The sequence below is a fragment of the Lissotriton helveticus genome, chromosome 4_1 (genome assembly GCF_964261635.1).
Source record: "Lissotriton helveticus chromosome 4_1, aLisHel1.1, whole genome shotgun sequence".
NCBI lineage: Eukaryota > Metazoa > Chordata > Amphibia > Caudata > Salamandridae > Lissotriton > Lissotriton helveticus.
Genome location: NC_136063.1, coordinates 310,878,142 through 310,894,235, shown reverse-complemented (window position 1 = coordinate 310,894,235; position 16,094 = coordinate 310,878,142). Strand labels below are relative to the sequence as shown.

General features: G+C 42.6%; 1 protein-coding gene across 1 annotated transcript in view; it reads left to right on the top strand.

Moving 5' to 3' along the window:
• COL14A1 (collagen type XIV alpha 1 chain) overlaps positions 1 to 16,094 on the top strand; it is a 559,513-nt gene that overhangs the window by 92,384 nt on the left and 451,035 nt on the right. The window contains exon 2 of the mRNA XM_078686835.1: positions 7,499 to 7,607. Coding sequence (XP_078542961.1) covers positions 7,517 to 7,607 — 91 coding nt within the window. The 5' untranslated portion in view covers positions 7,499 to 7,516. The remainder of the gene's footprint in view (positions 1 to 7,498; positions 7,608 to 16,094) is intronic.

Sequence of the window (16,094 nt, the reverse complement as noted above, 5' to 3'; positions counted from 1 at the left end):
ACCAAGCGCGCCGCCTGGTTCTGAATCTGCTGCAGCCGCCTTAGACTATATGCGGGTATACTAACATATAGGGCGTTGCCATAATCCAGGCGGGAGATGATCATTGCTAGGTGGCGAAGAGTTGGGGTCTCACTATGGTATCATACGCCGATGATACCCAGTTGGCGGTGGCTCTCAACGGGGGCTCTGACCAACTGGCGTCGAACTTTGCGGATGGATTGAGGGCTGTTGCTAGTTGGCTTACTGCCAACTGTTTACAACTTAACGCCCTCAAAACTGAGGTGATGGTATTGGGGAAACATCCTGATCTGTGGGGTGCTAGCTGGTAGCCTACTGAGTTGGGACCTCCTCCAACACCTGTTTCAGAACTAAAAAATCTCGGCGTCTGGTTGGATTCTAAATTGACCTTCTCGTTCCATACTAAGAAGGTGGCATCCACGTGCTTTGGCATTCTGCGCGGTTTGAGGCCTATCCTCAAATTTTTCGATGCCCCCACCCGCCAGATGGTGATACAAGCTAGCATATTATCGAGGCTCGATTACGTGAGCTCACTGTTTGTAGGTGCCAACCAGGCGGAAGTCCTACGACTCCAACGGGTTCAGAATGCGGCAGCTAGGGCCCTAGTGGGCTCGCCGCGCTTTTGCTCAGCCCGTAGTACTATATTCAAACTGCACTGGCTGCCTGTGATTAGACGCATAGAGTTTAAAACCCTCTGTTTTGCGTTTAAAATTCTTAAAACTGACACTCCTACCATTCTCCAGCACCTCTTGACTCCATACACCCCTTTGCACAGCCTCCGTTCTGCCGGCCAAAATTTGGCACTTGTTCCCCGGTTCCAAAAATGTAGACTGGGTGGCCGATCGTTTGCGGTTTTGGCCTCCAAATTGTGGAACGCACTCCCCCTCTACATACGTTCTTTAGAAGACCTTTTTTCATTCAGGAAAGCTGTTAAGACTTATCTTTTTCCTTTATCTTATTAATCACCCCCTACCCCTTCTGCGTTGTGGTTATGTTACTTTCTTCAGATATAGCGCCGGGACGCCCCTTTGCTGGGGCAGCTGTGCGCTCAAAAAATTTAATTAACATAACATAACATAACATAATCAGTTTCAAAGCTTCAAAAGAAAAAAAACGGGACACCTTGCGTATAGTGCGCAGTGAAAGAAAGGAAGAAGACACCACAGAGCTAACCTGGGAGTGAAGGGTGAGCTGGGAGTTGAGTTTGATGCCTAATGTTTTTACTGAGGTAGAGGGGACGGGTGGGGACCCTAGGGAGTGGGGCCAAAACAGAGAAGACCAGGGGCTGGATGAACGACCCGTCAACACCAGCTCAGTCTTGTCTGGGTTGAGTTTCAGATGATTGTGGTTCATCCAGTCTCGGATGTGAGTCATAATAGTTTGAAAGTTAAGGACAGAAGAAGGAGAAGAAGACAGATTAAAGACAAGTTGGAGGTCATCCGCATAGTTATACACGGAGACCTCCATCTGCTGCAAAGAAAAAATAAGAGGGGCGATGTAAAGGTTAAACAGAAGGGGTGAGAGGGAGGAACCTTGGGGGACCCCGCACTGAACTTTCCGGAAGTCCGCAGAAAAGTCACCCAGGCGAACCGCCTGGGTGCGGTCCCTCAGGAAGGAGGATAACCATACCAGGGCGGTACCCCCGATCCCCGCCGCCCTGACACGGGAAAGTAAGATGGTATGGTCAACCGTGTCAAAGGCGGCTGAGAGATCGAGGAGGACCAGGGCCTGGGTCTGGTTGGTATCCATTCCCTCCCTGAGGTTGTCGAGGACCGAAAGTACTACGGACTCCGTAGAGTGTGCGGGGCAGAAACCGGCCTGACGGGGGGCTAAGACCCCATGCGTCTCAACAAAAGAACTCAAAGTGCAGGTGACATGGCGCTCGAGTACCTTTGCCAAGAATGGCAAGAGGGAGACGGGGCGATAGTTGGCAGGAACCGAGGGATCTGCGCCCGGTTTCTTTAGGATAGGGACAATGATTGCTGTTTTCAATGGGGCGGGTACAACGCCCTGAGAAAGAGAGCTGTTGAGAAGGTGAAGGGGGGGGTCAGGACAAGAGGAAAAAATGTGACGGAGGATGTGGGAAGGGCAAGGGTCTAAGGGGGAACCAGATTTAACTAAAGGAATTATTAAAGTTAAGGATTCCTTGGTCAAGAGGGGAAGGGCACCTAGTTGTCCCTTGGGGGGGGGGGGGGAACACTGAGGATCCACAAAGGTAGGGGTAGGAGGAGGAATGTTGGCTTTGATGGTAGCAATTTTCTGGATAAAAAAGTTGTTGAGGGAGTGACAGAGTTCCGGAGAGGGGATGGGCTTCAGCGTGGTTCTGTCGGAGAATGCCAGGTTATGCACAATCGAGAAAATTTCCCTCGATTGGTTCTCCGCAGCGAGGACTTTGGAGGAGAAATAAGTTGTTTTCGCCACCAAGATGGCCTGTTTATATTGGGTCAGGATGTTAATAAACTCCAATCGGAGTAAGGGGCAGTAATTTCTCCTCCAAGCACGCTCCGCTCTGCGCACCGCTAATTTGATGGTCTTAAGGTCCTCATTGAACCACCGATTTCCGTCCTTCTCCCGCTTTGAAGTGACCCGCTTCAGGGGGCCGATGGAATCGCAACCTGAAGTGAGCCACTGATCAATAGACGTGACCTGGGAGAGAGTAGACAAACCTTGTAAGAGGGGATAAGAAGCGGTGAGCAGAGCAGATAAGTTGTCGGGGTTTACTCGTCCCCAAGCCCGGACCCAAAAATTTTTAGGAAGTGGGGGCTTAACCGGGGGAAGGGTGGGGAGGGTAAATGAGATCAGGTGATGGTCCGACCACGCACAAGGCGAGATGGATAAGGACTTTACAGGACAATTCAAGGACCAAATCTGGTCTAAGATGTGTCCTTTGGCATGGGTAGGGGAATGGATATGGGATGTGAAATCAAGAGATTGGAGGGTTTCTGAGAATTCCTTAGAGGAAGGACATTCTGCGGGGTCAGAGGGCCAGAAATTAAAATCACCCAGGAGCAGAATGGAGGAGTTATTAATCGCGATCGTAGCTAGTACGTCCAGAAAACTAGGGAGAAACAATAAGGGCGATTGGGGAGGACGATAAATGAGTAGACAGGTGAGGGGGGGCATAATAGAGGTGGTACGGATAGCCAGGTACTCCGTGGTGGCAATATCTGGCAGAGAAAGAATTTGGAAAGGGAAGTCGGATCGGGCGATGACCGCTACACCTCCCCCAGCCCTGCTATTAGGGCGATCTGAACATAGAGCATAGTATGGGGCTGGTAAAGTGGCCAATAGGACGGGGAGGGAGTCGTCGCAAAACCAGGTTTCTGTGAGAAACAGAATATCTGGTGAATGGAGGTCCAGCAGCACCGACAGTTCGTGTGAGTGGGCTACAGCGGACCGGGTGTTCAAATAATAGGCCGAAAGGGTTTTGGTGGGTCCAGGATTAACAGCACCCCCAGAAGGGTCAGGGGGAATGTGATGAGGGGGAGGAATGACGACAGCTGGAGACAAACCAAGGGAAGAGATGTGGGAACAGGTGGTAGCAGCTAGAGCCCATGGGCCCTGGAGGCTAAGAAGTTTTGCCGGGGAATAGATGATACATTGGGCAGAATGACATGCCCCTCGCCCCGGCCGGCCGCGGACGGGCGCAGACGGGCTTGACTTGTGCGCGACGTTGGCACGAAGTCGGCGCTCCCGCTGCGCTCGTCCGCTGCGCTTAGTCCAGGTCACCATTTTATGCTGTACGCCGTTAACCACTGGACCGCTCACCTGCACGGTGTAGAGGCAGGGCGGAAGTGGTGCAAAGCCCAACAGGAAGTGTCGCTCGTGAGGAAGACCCTCCGCTCAAACGGCAGACAGCCGGGGCGGACCGGGGTCAAGAGCGAGAATGAGGAGGTAAGGCTAATTAATTAACTGCATGTAAAAAACAGGCGCATTTAGCAAGGTAACAAAACAATTTTAAATAGCACACTAGATACACAGAATGCTCAACACAGCTCGTAGTCAGCTGGATTGCAAGTTTAAAAATGACAGCGGCGCTGGAACACGCCCGTAGCCTGCCCGCCACAGTAGTCTGCCAGCACTGCCAAACAGGAAGCAAGATATAGAAGTGCTTCAGCAACCACTGGACCGCTCACCTGCACGATGTAGAGGCAGGGCGGAAGTGGTGCAAAGCCCAACAGGAAGTGTCACTCGTGAGGAAGACCCTCCGCTCAAACGGCACACAGCCGGGGCGGACCGGGGTCAAGAGCGAGAATGAGGAGGTAAGGCTAATTAATTAACTGCATGTAAAAAAACGGGCGCATTTAGCAAGGTAACAAAACAATTTTAAAAAGCACACTAGATACACAGAATGCTCAACACAGCTCGTAGTCAGCTGGATTGCAAGTTTAAAAATGACAGCGGCGCTGGAACACGCCCGTAGCCTGCCCGCCACAGTAGTCTATATCCTTACTGAAGGTAACATTGCAGTGGCAACAGACAGTCTTCATGCCTATCATGTTTTCCGACATAAACTTGTGTGCACATTGAGGAGTAGGTGTCGGCCTAATCTGCAACAGATTTATCGTATTGTAGCTAACTCAACTCAGGTAGCCTGGGGTGGAACGGGCAGGGTTACTGGCCCCTGGGGGACACGGAAGAATGCAGACGGGCTTGCCGCTGCCACCATAAGTAGATGGCAATTATACCATGAGTTAGGGAGAGAGCACAAACACCTTACCACTGGTTACAATGGAAAAGGTGCACAGAGTCCTAATGCCACCAAAAATGGGTTCAGCAGCAGAAGGCACAAATCTGTGGGGTGACCCTCCAAAAGGGCCAGGTCCAACACTTACATTCACTCAGACTAATTTTCACACACACTAATTCTCACTCATTCATTCAACCTCACTTGCACTCACTCGGTCATTCTTACTCTAATACTCATTCTTACTCTCCCTCACTCATTAGCACTCACTCTCATTCTGACACTAATTCACTCAGAATCACTCTAACTCTCTCTTACTCTCAGTTTGTTGAACTTGCCCACTCTAACTCATTGTCGCTCACTCTGGCCCACTCATTTTTACTCCTTTATTCACACTCATTTTTACTCTCACTCAGATTTCCTCTTACTCACAGTCACTTTTACTTACACGTATTTTCATTCAAATTCACATTCAGTCTTACTCTCACTCACTCATACTTATTCACACTTACTTGCACTAACATGTACTCTCATTCTCATATATTCCCACATTGACTTATTCTCAACATTCACTGTCACTCACTCGTACTCATTTTCGTTCATACTCTGTCACTCCCTCAATTCTTACTCAATCATTCTAATTCACTCAGATGCAGTCATACTTATTTTAAATCACTCATTCTCACTCTTACTAATACTCACTATCTGATACTCATTTCACTTATTCTCACTCACTGCCTATCACTTTAACACACAAACATGCTTACCCAGGTACACACTCTCTCTTTCATATAAACACTCCCACCCCCAAGCACACCCTCAACACACATTTAAATGTATTTGTTATTCTTACTTCAGTTGACAACCAGTTCATCTGTTTGAGCTGCACTTTCTATTGAACTAATAGTGAATAATTCTGTATTATTCACTATTAGTATAATAATTGTGTGTGTGTGTGTGTGTTTGTAGTTAGGTCAGAATTCCCATATGAAGAGCTTTTTTGTTACACTAATAACTTTAGCACCATTCAACAAATCAGCAACTTCTGTTCCTTCATGCAAAGTTTCGGGCTGATCCATCAAGCAAATGCTAAGAAAAAGCGGTGTCCCAAAACATTGATTTCCATTTAAATTCCCACCGTAAACTTTGCTATCCGATACAAACAAAAGTAACTGAATGGAGTTACACCGAATTAGGCAAATATTTAGAACTTTACTCAGAAAGCATGCTTTTTGTGATTTGCTGTGAATCCGTTTTGCAGTTTTCAAGAAATTAGTGTTCAAAGTGGGGCTCTGCTTGGGCATGTCCCCAAAAAGTTTGACGTTTTTAGCTGGTTGGTCCCACGGAAGTCCCGCGGTAGTCTCATGGTAATAAAAAATTTCTAACAATAGGGTCCTCTGATTGGTCGAAAGGTGCTTTGTCTCTTGTCTGCCCTTTTTGTACTACAGTATCAGTTTGTCAGCTGTGAGGGTTTGGAAGCAGGGCTTGACCAGAGAGCAGACTCTGCGGCCATCCCGTAGCCAAAGGGCGTGGGCTGCAGGGGTTGGCTGCCCATAGGGTGGTCGGGCAGAGGTCATGTCAACTGTGAACAGTACATGGTGAGGGAGGGTGTAAGTTATAGCTAGCTCAGTAAACTAAAACTTCTGAAGTTCAGTGGCTTTAGCTTTTTTCCCCACATTTTTTTTTAAACCTAAGCTATGAATTTTTTTAATCATAATTATATCTTCACTTTAACCTTTGTTTTTATGTATCGAGAAAGAGAGAGAGAGATGTCAGTCACTCTCTCCTGTATTCCAGACCTCTCTTTATCTCAAGATATTAATAGTTTGTAATGCCTCATAAACAGAAGGGAGGCATGTCCACACTTTTTACTGACGGTGGCTACTCAAATGTATATATATTTACAGCTGTTTCTCGAGAAATCCCATCACATTTAACTACCAAACCAAATCTCTAACCTCAGCTGGGCCTTGTTCAGACAACCCGCAGCCCAGGCCTGTGTGACATATGATGAAAGGTTAAAACATAATGCCTAAAGTATTGTATTAGTAATACAGCTTTCAGACTTCTTGGATTTTTTTTAAAATGATCTGGAGGCATAAATGTAATCTTTTCCGAAAATGTTTACTTTTGAGGAAGCCATTGCTAATCTAAGACCAGAAGTGAATCCTGATGAATGTCATGGTGGTTTTATACCAACATCCCTGCAAGAGAGTCAGTGAAGTTTTCCATGAGTAAGTGCGTCCTTCCCCCTAGAAATACATGAGTGAGCTTGGAGTAAACACACCTGTTCACAGAAAATGCATTGTAAATCAGGCCTGGATATTAAAGTGTAAATCACATTTAATAAAGGAGTAACCCACAACTACTGATAGAAAAACACTGTAGGTTGGGTCTACAGAGTCTGCCCGTATGTTTGTTTCTGTTGCTTTATGCTTACGAGGTTTGAGTCTGAAATTAATCTTACGGATTTATTAACATGACTGCTATATTTTTTCTTCGCATCCTCTTATAATATGTTAGATATACTTCATCAGTGTTCTGCATCCGATTCTTAATTTTTTTTAACATGGAATCAATTGTTTATACTTTGTATGGCTGTCTTTTAGTTTTACTGATGTATTTGAAAAAGCCTAAATTAACCACAAAAAATGCAATGAGGATTGATATTTTACTATTGGCCATTGTATTTAAAGGCGAAAGGGAGCTGCATTCTGTGTCCTGTGTACGTGGGTAAACCATAGCTAGATGTTTGTCTGCGTTTGATTGCCCATGTTCTATCTTTTTTTTCAGGTTTGATAACAACCCTTAATGATGAAGATTAGACACAGATTGCAGGCCTGTTTCCTGCTGTCCTTTGTAGCTGTGATCATACATTTCTCCACAGAAGTGCATGGCCAAGGTATGTGAGTACTTTTGAAAAATGATTGTCCACTGCATTTCTCATAAACAAGCTCATTGACACACATGTACCCATCACACACACACACATACAATCATACATGTACACACCCACCACAAACACGATGAAATGCACATAAAAGCTTATTTACAGAAGCACATGGACAGACATACACAGATGTGCACACACGCATGTGAATTACATATGTGAACACACAGGTATACAGCGATGTGCACATGAGAACATATACACAAGAACATTGATATGCATATATACTCAAATATGCATATAGGCACACAACACCCACATTAGCGCCAGCACACAAACATAAATGTATATACAACATGCAGAGAAGCACATGGACAGGCATGTACACACAGGTATAGGGTTTGAATATGTACGCACATGCACACATGCACAAGCACTTGCATATTGACACAGGGATTCATGCATGCATGCACCCAGGCACCCAACTCACACTCGTACTCATACACACAGAAACTCCCATACATCATGCTCATAAATAATTATATTACAAGAATTCGAATTTGTCGTCGAGTGTGGCAATATCGAAACATGTACATAAGCTTTCCCAGGTAAAACAATACACCATCGCTTATCTAGAGGGACTGTGCAGGGCTGGAAGACTGAGTACCAGAGAAGAACTATTGTGTAAGAAAAGGAAATGTAATACGTTTTGCTCGTTGGCATGCTGTCAGTATTTATACTACATCGGATTACGGGGATTAGCCATGTATGAGCGCTTTATCCTGACAGGGTGTGGATGATACCCTGAGTGGGATGAAGCACGCGCTCTGCCAGCGAGTGAGTCTAGGGTGGTTTTATGTCACAACATGAAGTAAAAGACAATTTAACTCATCGAAAAACACCTGGAAGTGATTGTGTCTTGGCACGCCCTCAGTCTCCTTGTATGAGTGACATGCACGACAAGTACAAGTATTCGCATGCACCAATGGCATGGTGAAATACAAGAAGGTACATTTCTCAGTCACATGTTGTGTCCTCAATACGACGTGGAAATAGGAAACAGATAAGTAGTTGTAGGCAGGAATAAGTATTTAATCGAGAGAGAGAAGAAATGCATGCAGCTCCAGTAAAGGTACATCTAGAATGACACAAGATCCATCAGTTACTGTTGCCCAGCACCCAAACATTCCAATTACATATATAACATTCCAATTAAAGGAACATGCCATTACTACACATCCTCCTTCTTAACCAAAAAACAAAAAAACAAATAAAAACATAAAAATCATTAATAATTTATAAATAATTCATAACACTCTGAACCCAACAATTTACACACTAAAATTAATTTAGTAAATTCCGCATCTTTCAAAGTGAATAGAACAGAACATGTAAGAACAGAACATGTGACCTCACCCCCAACCATCCCTCCTTTCCAAAATGCAAAATGCAAGAGAGAAAAAAAAAACACTAATCATCAAAAAATACGTCACCAATATTTGATCATTAAAAATCAAATCTCAATGTTCCGAATACAATTAACTTGAACATCACTATCATCAGATTCAGAAACAGATGAATCATCTTCATATTGAACATAAGTCACTTTTTTCTTAGAAAACGTCTTATTTTTCCGGTTGCAAACCCTTGAGAAATGACCCACCAATCCGCACTCTATACACTTTGCATGCTTAGCAGGGCACCTCTCAAAAGTAGCAGCATGTGAATAACTTCCACACCTAAAACACACCACATCACTAAATTTCTTTCTTTCACCACCCTCACTAAATTTCTTCCTTTCATTTCCTTCCCACTCCTTCCTATCACGAAAATTTCCATTTCCTCCCTCCAACTTATCTTTATATCCTGCTTTCTTCTCAACTACCTTGGCCACTAATTCCTTCTCCACCTTGTTATCCTGCGACAAAGTGACTTTTGCACATCGGTCAGACAGTTCCGCTTTTTTAACCAAAGCCACTATTTCTTTAAGACACTTGTCTCCCTCTACCCACAATTTATCCTGTAATACCTTATTCTTAGTGTACATCACTACCTGGTCACGTATAAAGTCATCATGTAACTGAGCAAACTCACATTTCCTTGCCAACTTTTTCAAGGCCGAAACAAATTCTTCTACCGTTTCATTTTTCTCTTGCTTCCTGTGGAAAAATGCATGCCTAGTCACAGCAATCGATACTGAGGGAGAGAAATGATCATCCAAATCCATCAAAGCACATTCAAAAACATCAGAATTACCTTCCACTCTTTTATGTCAGTGCATATCCTGAAATATACGCAAACCCTCCGGACCAAGCGAATATAACAACATCCTCTTCTTCCTTTCCGGTGAGAACGTACCATTCACGTCCTCTAAATTCGCTATATAGTTAAAAAAATATGCCTTCCAATCCAACCAAGCAATCAACGGTTCTCCAGGAATAGCTAGAAATTCTTTGGGGGAATTGATTTGTAAATTTGAAGTCAAACGCACACCAGAAGAACCTTCGTCCCCTGTTGCTGAATCCCTGGCTATCAAAGACATACTCAAAAGCTTACACACCAACACAGATCCAAAATAAAATTTGTTCAGCAATGGATAACAACCTTCATGTAAATGCGAAAGAGAAACAAAAACACTCAAACAACCACTTCGTGAATGACGAGTCAGTAAAAATATAAAGATTCACATAACCACTTCATGAATAATGAGACAGCAAAATATAAAGATCGTAAGTCTAGAACGTAAATGAACATCCACTTACAAACTCTAAACTAATACCTCACGAAATTCCTGAGCTTCAAGAAATCTCTGCTGCAATGTATACCTCAAGAAATCTCTACTGCATGTATGATACAACCTAATAAATATACTGTTTACATGACAAACACATTATTTCACTATCAATTGTTACATCGTGAAATTCCAGCACTTCATGAATTATTTACAGCATATATATTACAGGCATGAAAAAATATTACTAAATTTGTCTGACCATATACATAGCAAATAGCAAAATTGATACTGCTGCAAGAATTAGACAGGTTCGTTGTTCCAAATACTAAAGCAAAATGGTCACTAATGCTCTATTGTAAGCACAACGTATTCGAAAGCCTTCTTTGCACACTCGATATATGGAGAGTACATGACACACGGTGTGCGTGTCACCAGCAAAACGGCATAACGATCTTCATCCAAAAACTTTCAATGTTGCTTGACTTCGTGTATTCCCAAATAAGTTCCTCCCAGCTGCTTGCTTTTACCTTCAATAGTCCCGAACGCTGAAAACCGCTCCGTGTTCGGGGAATTTAAAGTCGTCCAAAAGAAATTTAAAAAAAACGAAGAAAATGCTTCCCCAACTGTTCCAGTGAGGTTACCATGGAAATAATCAACAAAGAAGATGGCCGTCAAGCGCGACAAGCAGCGTGATGACGTGAGGACGCTACCCAAGATGCAATGCTTCTTCCGTGATGACGCGTAGAGGTTGGCTTCTGTTTAGCAGGACTCCAAAGAGGAATTATGGACGCGCTGCTCCGAAAGAATGTTCCGGTGCCACAGACGATAAGAACATCATAACGCTCCAGAGAGGAATCACGGGCGCGCTGCTCCGTGAGAATGTTCCGGTGCCAAACGTTAGTAAGTTCGTATTTGAAAATACACAACGTAATCTTCGGCAATGCAAAATGCGATCAAACCGGCCCAAAACTGTCCACAAACGCTTCCTCTTCACGTGGCAAATCAAAGAAGTATCCACTGTTTTCTCCGATCCCAAAATGAAATTTCCTTTCTTTTCTCCGATCTCAGAGTCCTCTCCACTCTCAAGTTTCGTAAACACACTCCTTTTTTTTTAAAGACCATCCATGTCGCCAAAATTGTTGTGTCCTCAATACGACGTGGAAATAGGAAACAGATAAGTAGTTGTAGGCAGGAATAAGTATTTAATCGAGAGAGAGAAGAAATGCATGCAACTCCAGTAAAGGTACATCTAGAATGACACAAGATCCATCAGTTACTGTTGCCCAGCACCCAAACATTCCAATTACATATATAACATTCCAATTAAAGGAACATGCCATTACTACATCACACTTAAGTGGTGCTATTTTCGTACACTTCTCCTAGGTGCACTGTATGGAATTCATTCAAATTTTCTTGGATCATTTATACTGCAGGCTCCCTTTACATGTTTGCTTTCAAAAAATATCCCCAACCTATTCCCATGCTCAATTCACATCCATTCTGGTGACTGAGCCACAAGTCGACCATGACACAAGATCCTGTGCAGTACTCATAGCTGGCAACAGTTTGAGAAAAATATCTAAAATTGACTCCAATAGATTTACTTATAGCCTTCTATCAAATTTCTGACTTTTTCGGTAGGTCTGGAAAAATTCCAGGAGTACCGTTGTATATGTACATGAGTCATGGATATCTATGAGTACTCAAATACGTAAGTATTTCCATCTGTAGAATTATAACTGGTGTGAAATTGTGAACCTTAATTCAAATGAGGATTTGCATTTACATTTTTATTCATGGGGAAGATCATTTCCTCTTGGAAAACGTATTCCTTGCACTCCCCAAAGCTTTTGGGATGTTCACACTTCATTTTTGCCCTTGAAAAAGCATTGACTGTGACCATGTCTAGGGTAATACTGTATGTATTTCCAGAGTGGCAAACAAACTGTAAAATAGTGTTGAATACCCACAAACATACAGGTTTGTCACAACTCATGAAACATTGCTTGGGCCCATTTAAATGAGTTAAAAAAAACTCTCCCCTAAACATGGATATGCACACACAGAAATACCTTCACACTGATTAATTTCCCATGTGAGCAAATCACATTTTCAATGTCAATATTGTAATTTCAAGATTTGTTTTAACCTCACAAAATTATTTTTTTTGCTCTGTAGTTAAACATATGTACACAAACACTGTTTAATCTGTATTCTGCCAAAATATAGAAGAAAACATATTGTGTACAAAAATTGTAAACTCAGAAATCGAGTGGGACAGAAAATAGAAGTTACACCTTTTTTTGTTATATATATTGTTGTTGTATTAACTATTGTTGTATATAATATCTTTTTATTTAAGATAGTTGTATAAAATATCACGTTATTAATTGAATGTATTAGTTATTGATTTTCATAAATTATCAGTATAAGATGTTTGCTTATTTTTTTTATAAAGTTCGTGATTTATAATTTGAAATTTAGTAGCAGGTTGTTTGGTTTGTATTGGATTAGGGTGGAAAATCATTTAAAAAATAAATGATTGTTTTTTCATTTTATTTTATTTATCAATTAAATTATTAATTGATAAATATATATGTATGTGCTTTAATGTATTAATTGTTATTTTAATTTGTTTGTTATCTTTGTAATTGTTACTTTGTTGATCAGTTAATTTATATATAACATTTTGAAAAATTGTTTTATATGTATTATTTCTTTTAATATAGTTTTTTTCAATAATTAATTTAATGTTGAATTTTTATTAGAATATTCTAGTTGTTTGTGTTTTAATTTGTGGGTTGTAGCGAGGGAACTTTTTAAATATATTTTGTTTATTTAGGGGTTGATTCCGATTCGGGAAAGAAATCCGTACCATGATTCGTATTCGCAGCCGTTTCCGTACGAATCGTACAAATCCGTCCGAATCGCATAGTACGATCGTAGGTACAAAATACGTCTGAATCATTGCGAACCATACGGAAAACGAGGTAAAATCCGTATGACATAGAGCCGCACAGTGAATCCTACGATTCGTAAACATGCCGTACGACCCGCCAAGTACGATCCGGACCGGGGAATTAGTACGCGATTTGTACGGTAAACGTTGCATATGGTCAATTCGTACGGAGAGCAACACTATCATTTACGCACTGTACTCCTAAAATCAAGGGGTGTACACACGGGGTGTACGCACCGTACACCTACGACCTTGGGGGGGACCAACCGTACCCCTAGGCACTGTACACTTACGATCATGGGGAGTACGCACTGGGACATACGCACCATACCCTTGAATTCCAGGGGTGTACGCACCATACCCCAATGCACCGTACCCCTGCAATCATGGCGTGTACTCACTGTATCCGGGGGGTCCGTTTCGTACGCATTTCGAGTAGTAATCTGCTTTCACGGACATTTTAAGCTCCCATAGGAAAAGAGTCGTTCGGAGTGTTGTCGATATGAATCGTACTTGCTGGGTCGGAAAATTCTGCTTCAATTCGTACTGACATTGCGTACTGTGTGTTCCGAATGCGATCGGTACGGATTATTGAGTCGTACGGACTTTGGTACGATTCATACGGAGAACTGCTTTGGCTACATATCGTACTACATCGTACGTACGGGTACGGTTCTGCATATGAATCGTACGGAAAAATAGCTACATACGGCTATTCGGACGGCATTTTCCCGAATCGGAGTCGACCCCTATGTTTGCATTGTAAAAAATGTATTGTTTCATTTTAATCAAACTATTTATTTAAAAAAAAAAGAATTTTATATTTGAAATAGGTTTAAATAGTTTTGTTTTTATTTTATCTTTAAATGTTTTTTAAAATAATAAAGTAAGTCTAACACCTTTAAAATCCAACCCTTTCTTTACTTATTTACAATTTGGAAGGGAAATAATAAATCTAACCCTTCCAAAGTCCAACACTTTCACAGCTTTTTCGTACGCTTGAGTGGGATTAGTAAATTTGACAACTACAGCGTCCAACACTTTCCCTACGGTTGCTTAGCTTGTAGTGAGAAAAACACCTCCTCTACTGTTATGATTGGGTGTGGGTGTAGTAAATCCAAGCCCTCCTAAGTCAAAAATTTCCCCTGTTATGTTGCATGAAGATAGTAAATTTGACCCCTCCAAAGCTTTACCCTTTCCCTAATATTTTTATGTTAGAGTGGGAATATTCAACATGATACCCTCAAAGTCCAATACTTCCCTACTGTTTCTTACGTTGGAGTTAAAATAGTAAATCAAACTCCTTCAAAGTCCAATGTTTTCTCTACTATTGTTTAGTTAGGATTGTTAACATTTGTTGTTGTTCTTTTTTTATTTATAAATAATTTTATAAAATGGATGTAATATCTTATTTATTTTTCAATGTTGTTGGTTTTGTAATAATTCTTTTTATTTTTTTTATTTTTTTTAAAGAACCTTTATTTCAATTAGCATGAAATTACAAACACAGGCCTACAACCAGTGTGGCCGGCCGCTAATTAAATCAAGCAGAAATTAAGGAAGAAGTATCACATCAATCCGGCGCTTAAAAACAAAGCCACATCCAGGATACAGCAGAGAATCAAGATAAGACGTGATACCAAGGATTTGAAACGGTTCATTTTTAAATAACCAAAAATTAAGTAAAAAATCGACATCGGATTGTCATTCCCGCTCCCAACACAGTCAGCTAAAACACATTATCACTCCGATGGTGAACATAGATTGAATGGGAAAGGAGAAGAGTACCAAAGTCAGGATAAATGCAATAGTCACGTACCAAGCACGGTATGCGAGCCCCACCCCTGAAAAGGAACGTACTATGGGAGACATGAAGACGACAACATCGAAGAAGGAAAAGGGCAAAGGGCCATAGAAACAAAAAAAGGAACAGAAAACAAACCCATCCCCCAACCCCCACCCTGCACCCCTGCAGAAGGCTACGGCCTACCCCCCAGCAGCGTGCCTGTCGCCCTAAATGAGAGACCCGAAATATAGAAAAGAAAGAGAAAAGAAGAAAAAATAAAAATTGAGGAGAAGAGCCGGCGATTCGGTTACCCATTCCCTCGCACCCCGCATACTAGAATCGTATAAACAGAAGCAGTATAAAAGTATAAGTATCAGCAAGCACATAAAACGCAATCAATTACAGCCCCACTAGACGTGCCCTTGAATCACCATTAACCAGCAAGAAGTCCCTCCAAATCCCAAACGAGGTCACCCCTGGCCGCTTCTGGCAATAGTATCGATGATGAATAGTCCTGCAGATGAGATACAATTCGGTACAAAAGGTCCAATCGTTCCAATCAGACCAGGTAGCGCAGCCGCCCACCATGGTCGCAGCCACCGAGAGACAACTGACGATGCATGGCGGATGTCGGAATGCAACAATACCCAGACCACCAACAGTCTCAAGTCCAAAGACAGGTCCGCCAAGCACGGAACGGAAAGCACAGGACGTGGGAAACACCGCAGCACAGTCCGGGCCTCATGTACCATGGATCGATGTAGCTTCTCCACTCGCTGGACAGAAAAAGGACCCGGTGAGACAACCACTTGCGGAACAGGTGCGGCAACAGTAAGCTCAGAAACCAAATCTATTCGCACCTCCAAGTCTGTAAACTCATCCGGGGGACAGAACACTGTAGCAGAGGGAGACGCATCGGCACCAACTCGAAAGCAACCCAGTCCGCTACAAAATGGCGGGTCAGCAATGGCGGCGATCCTTCCTTCCAAATCCCGGGCTCCCCGGAGCAGGGCAGTC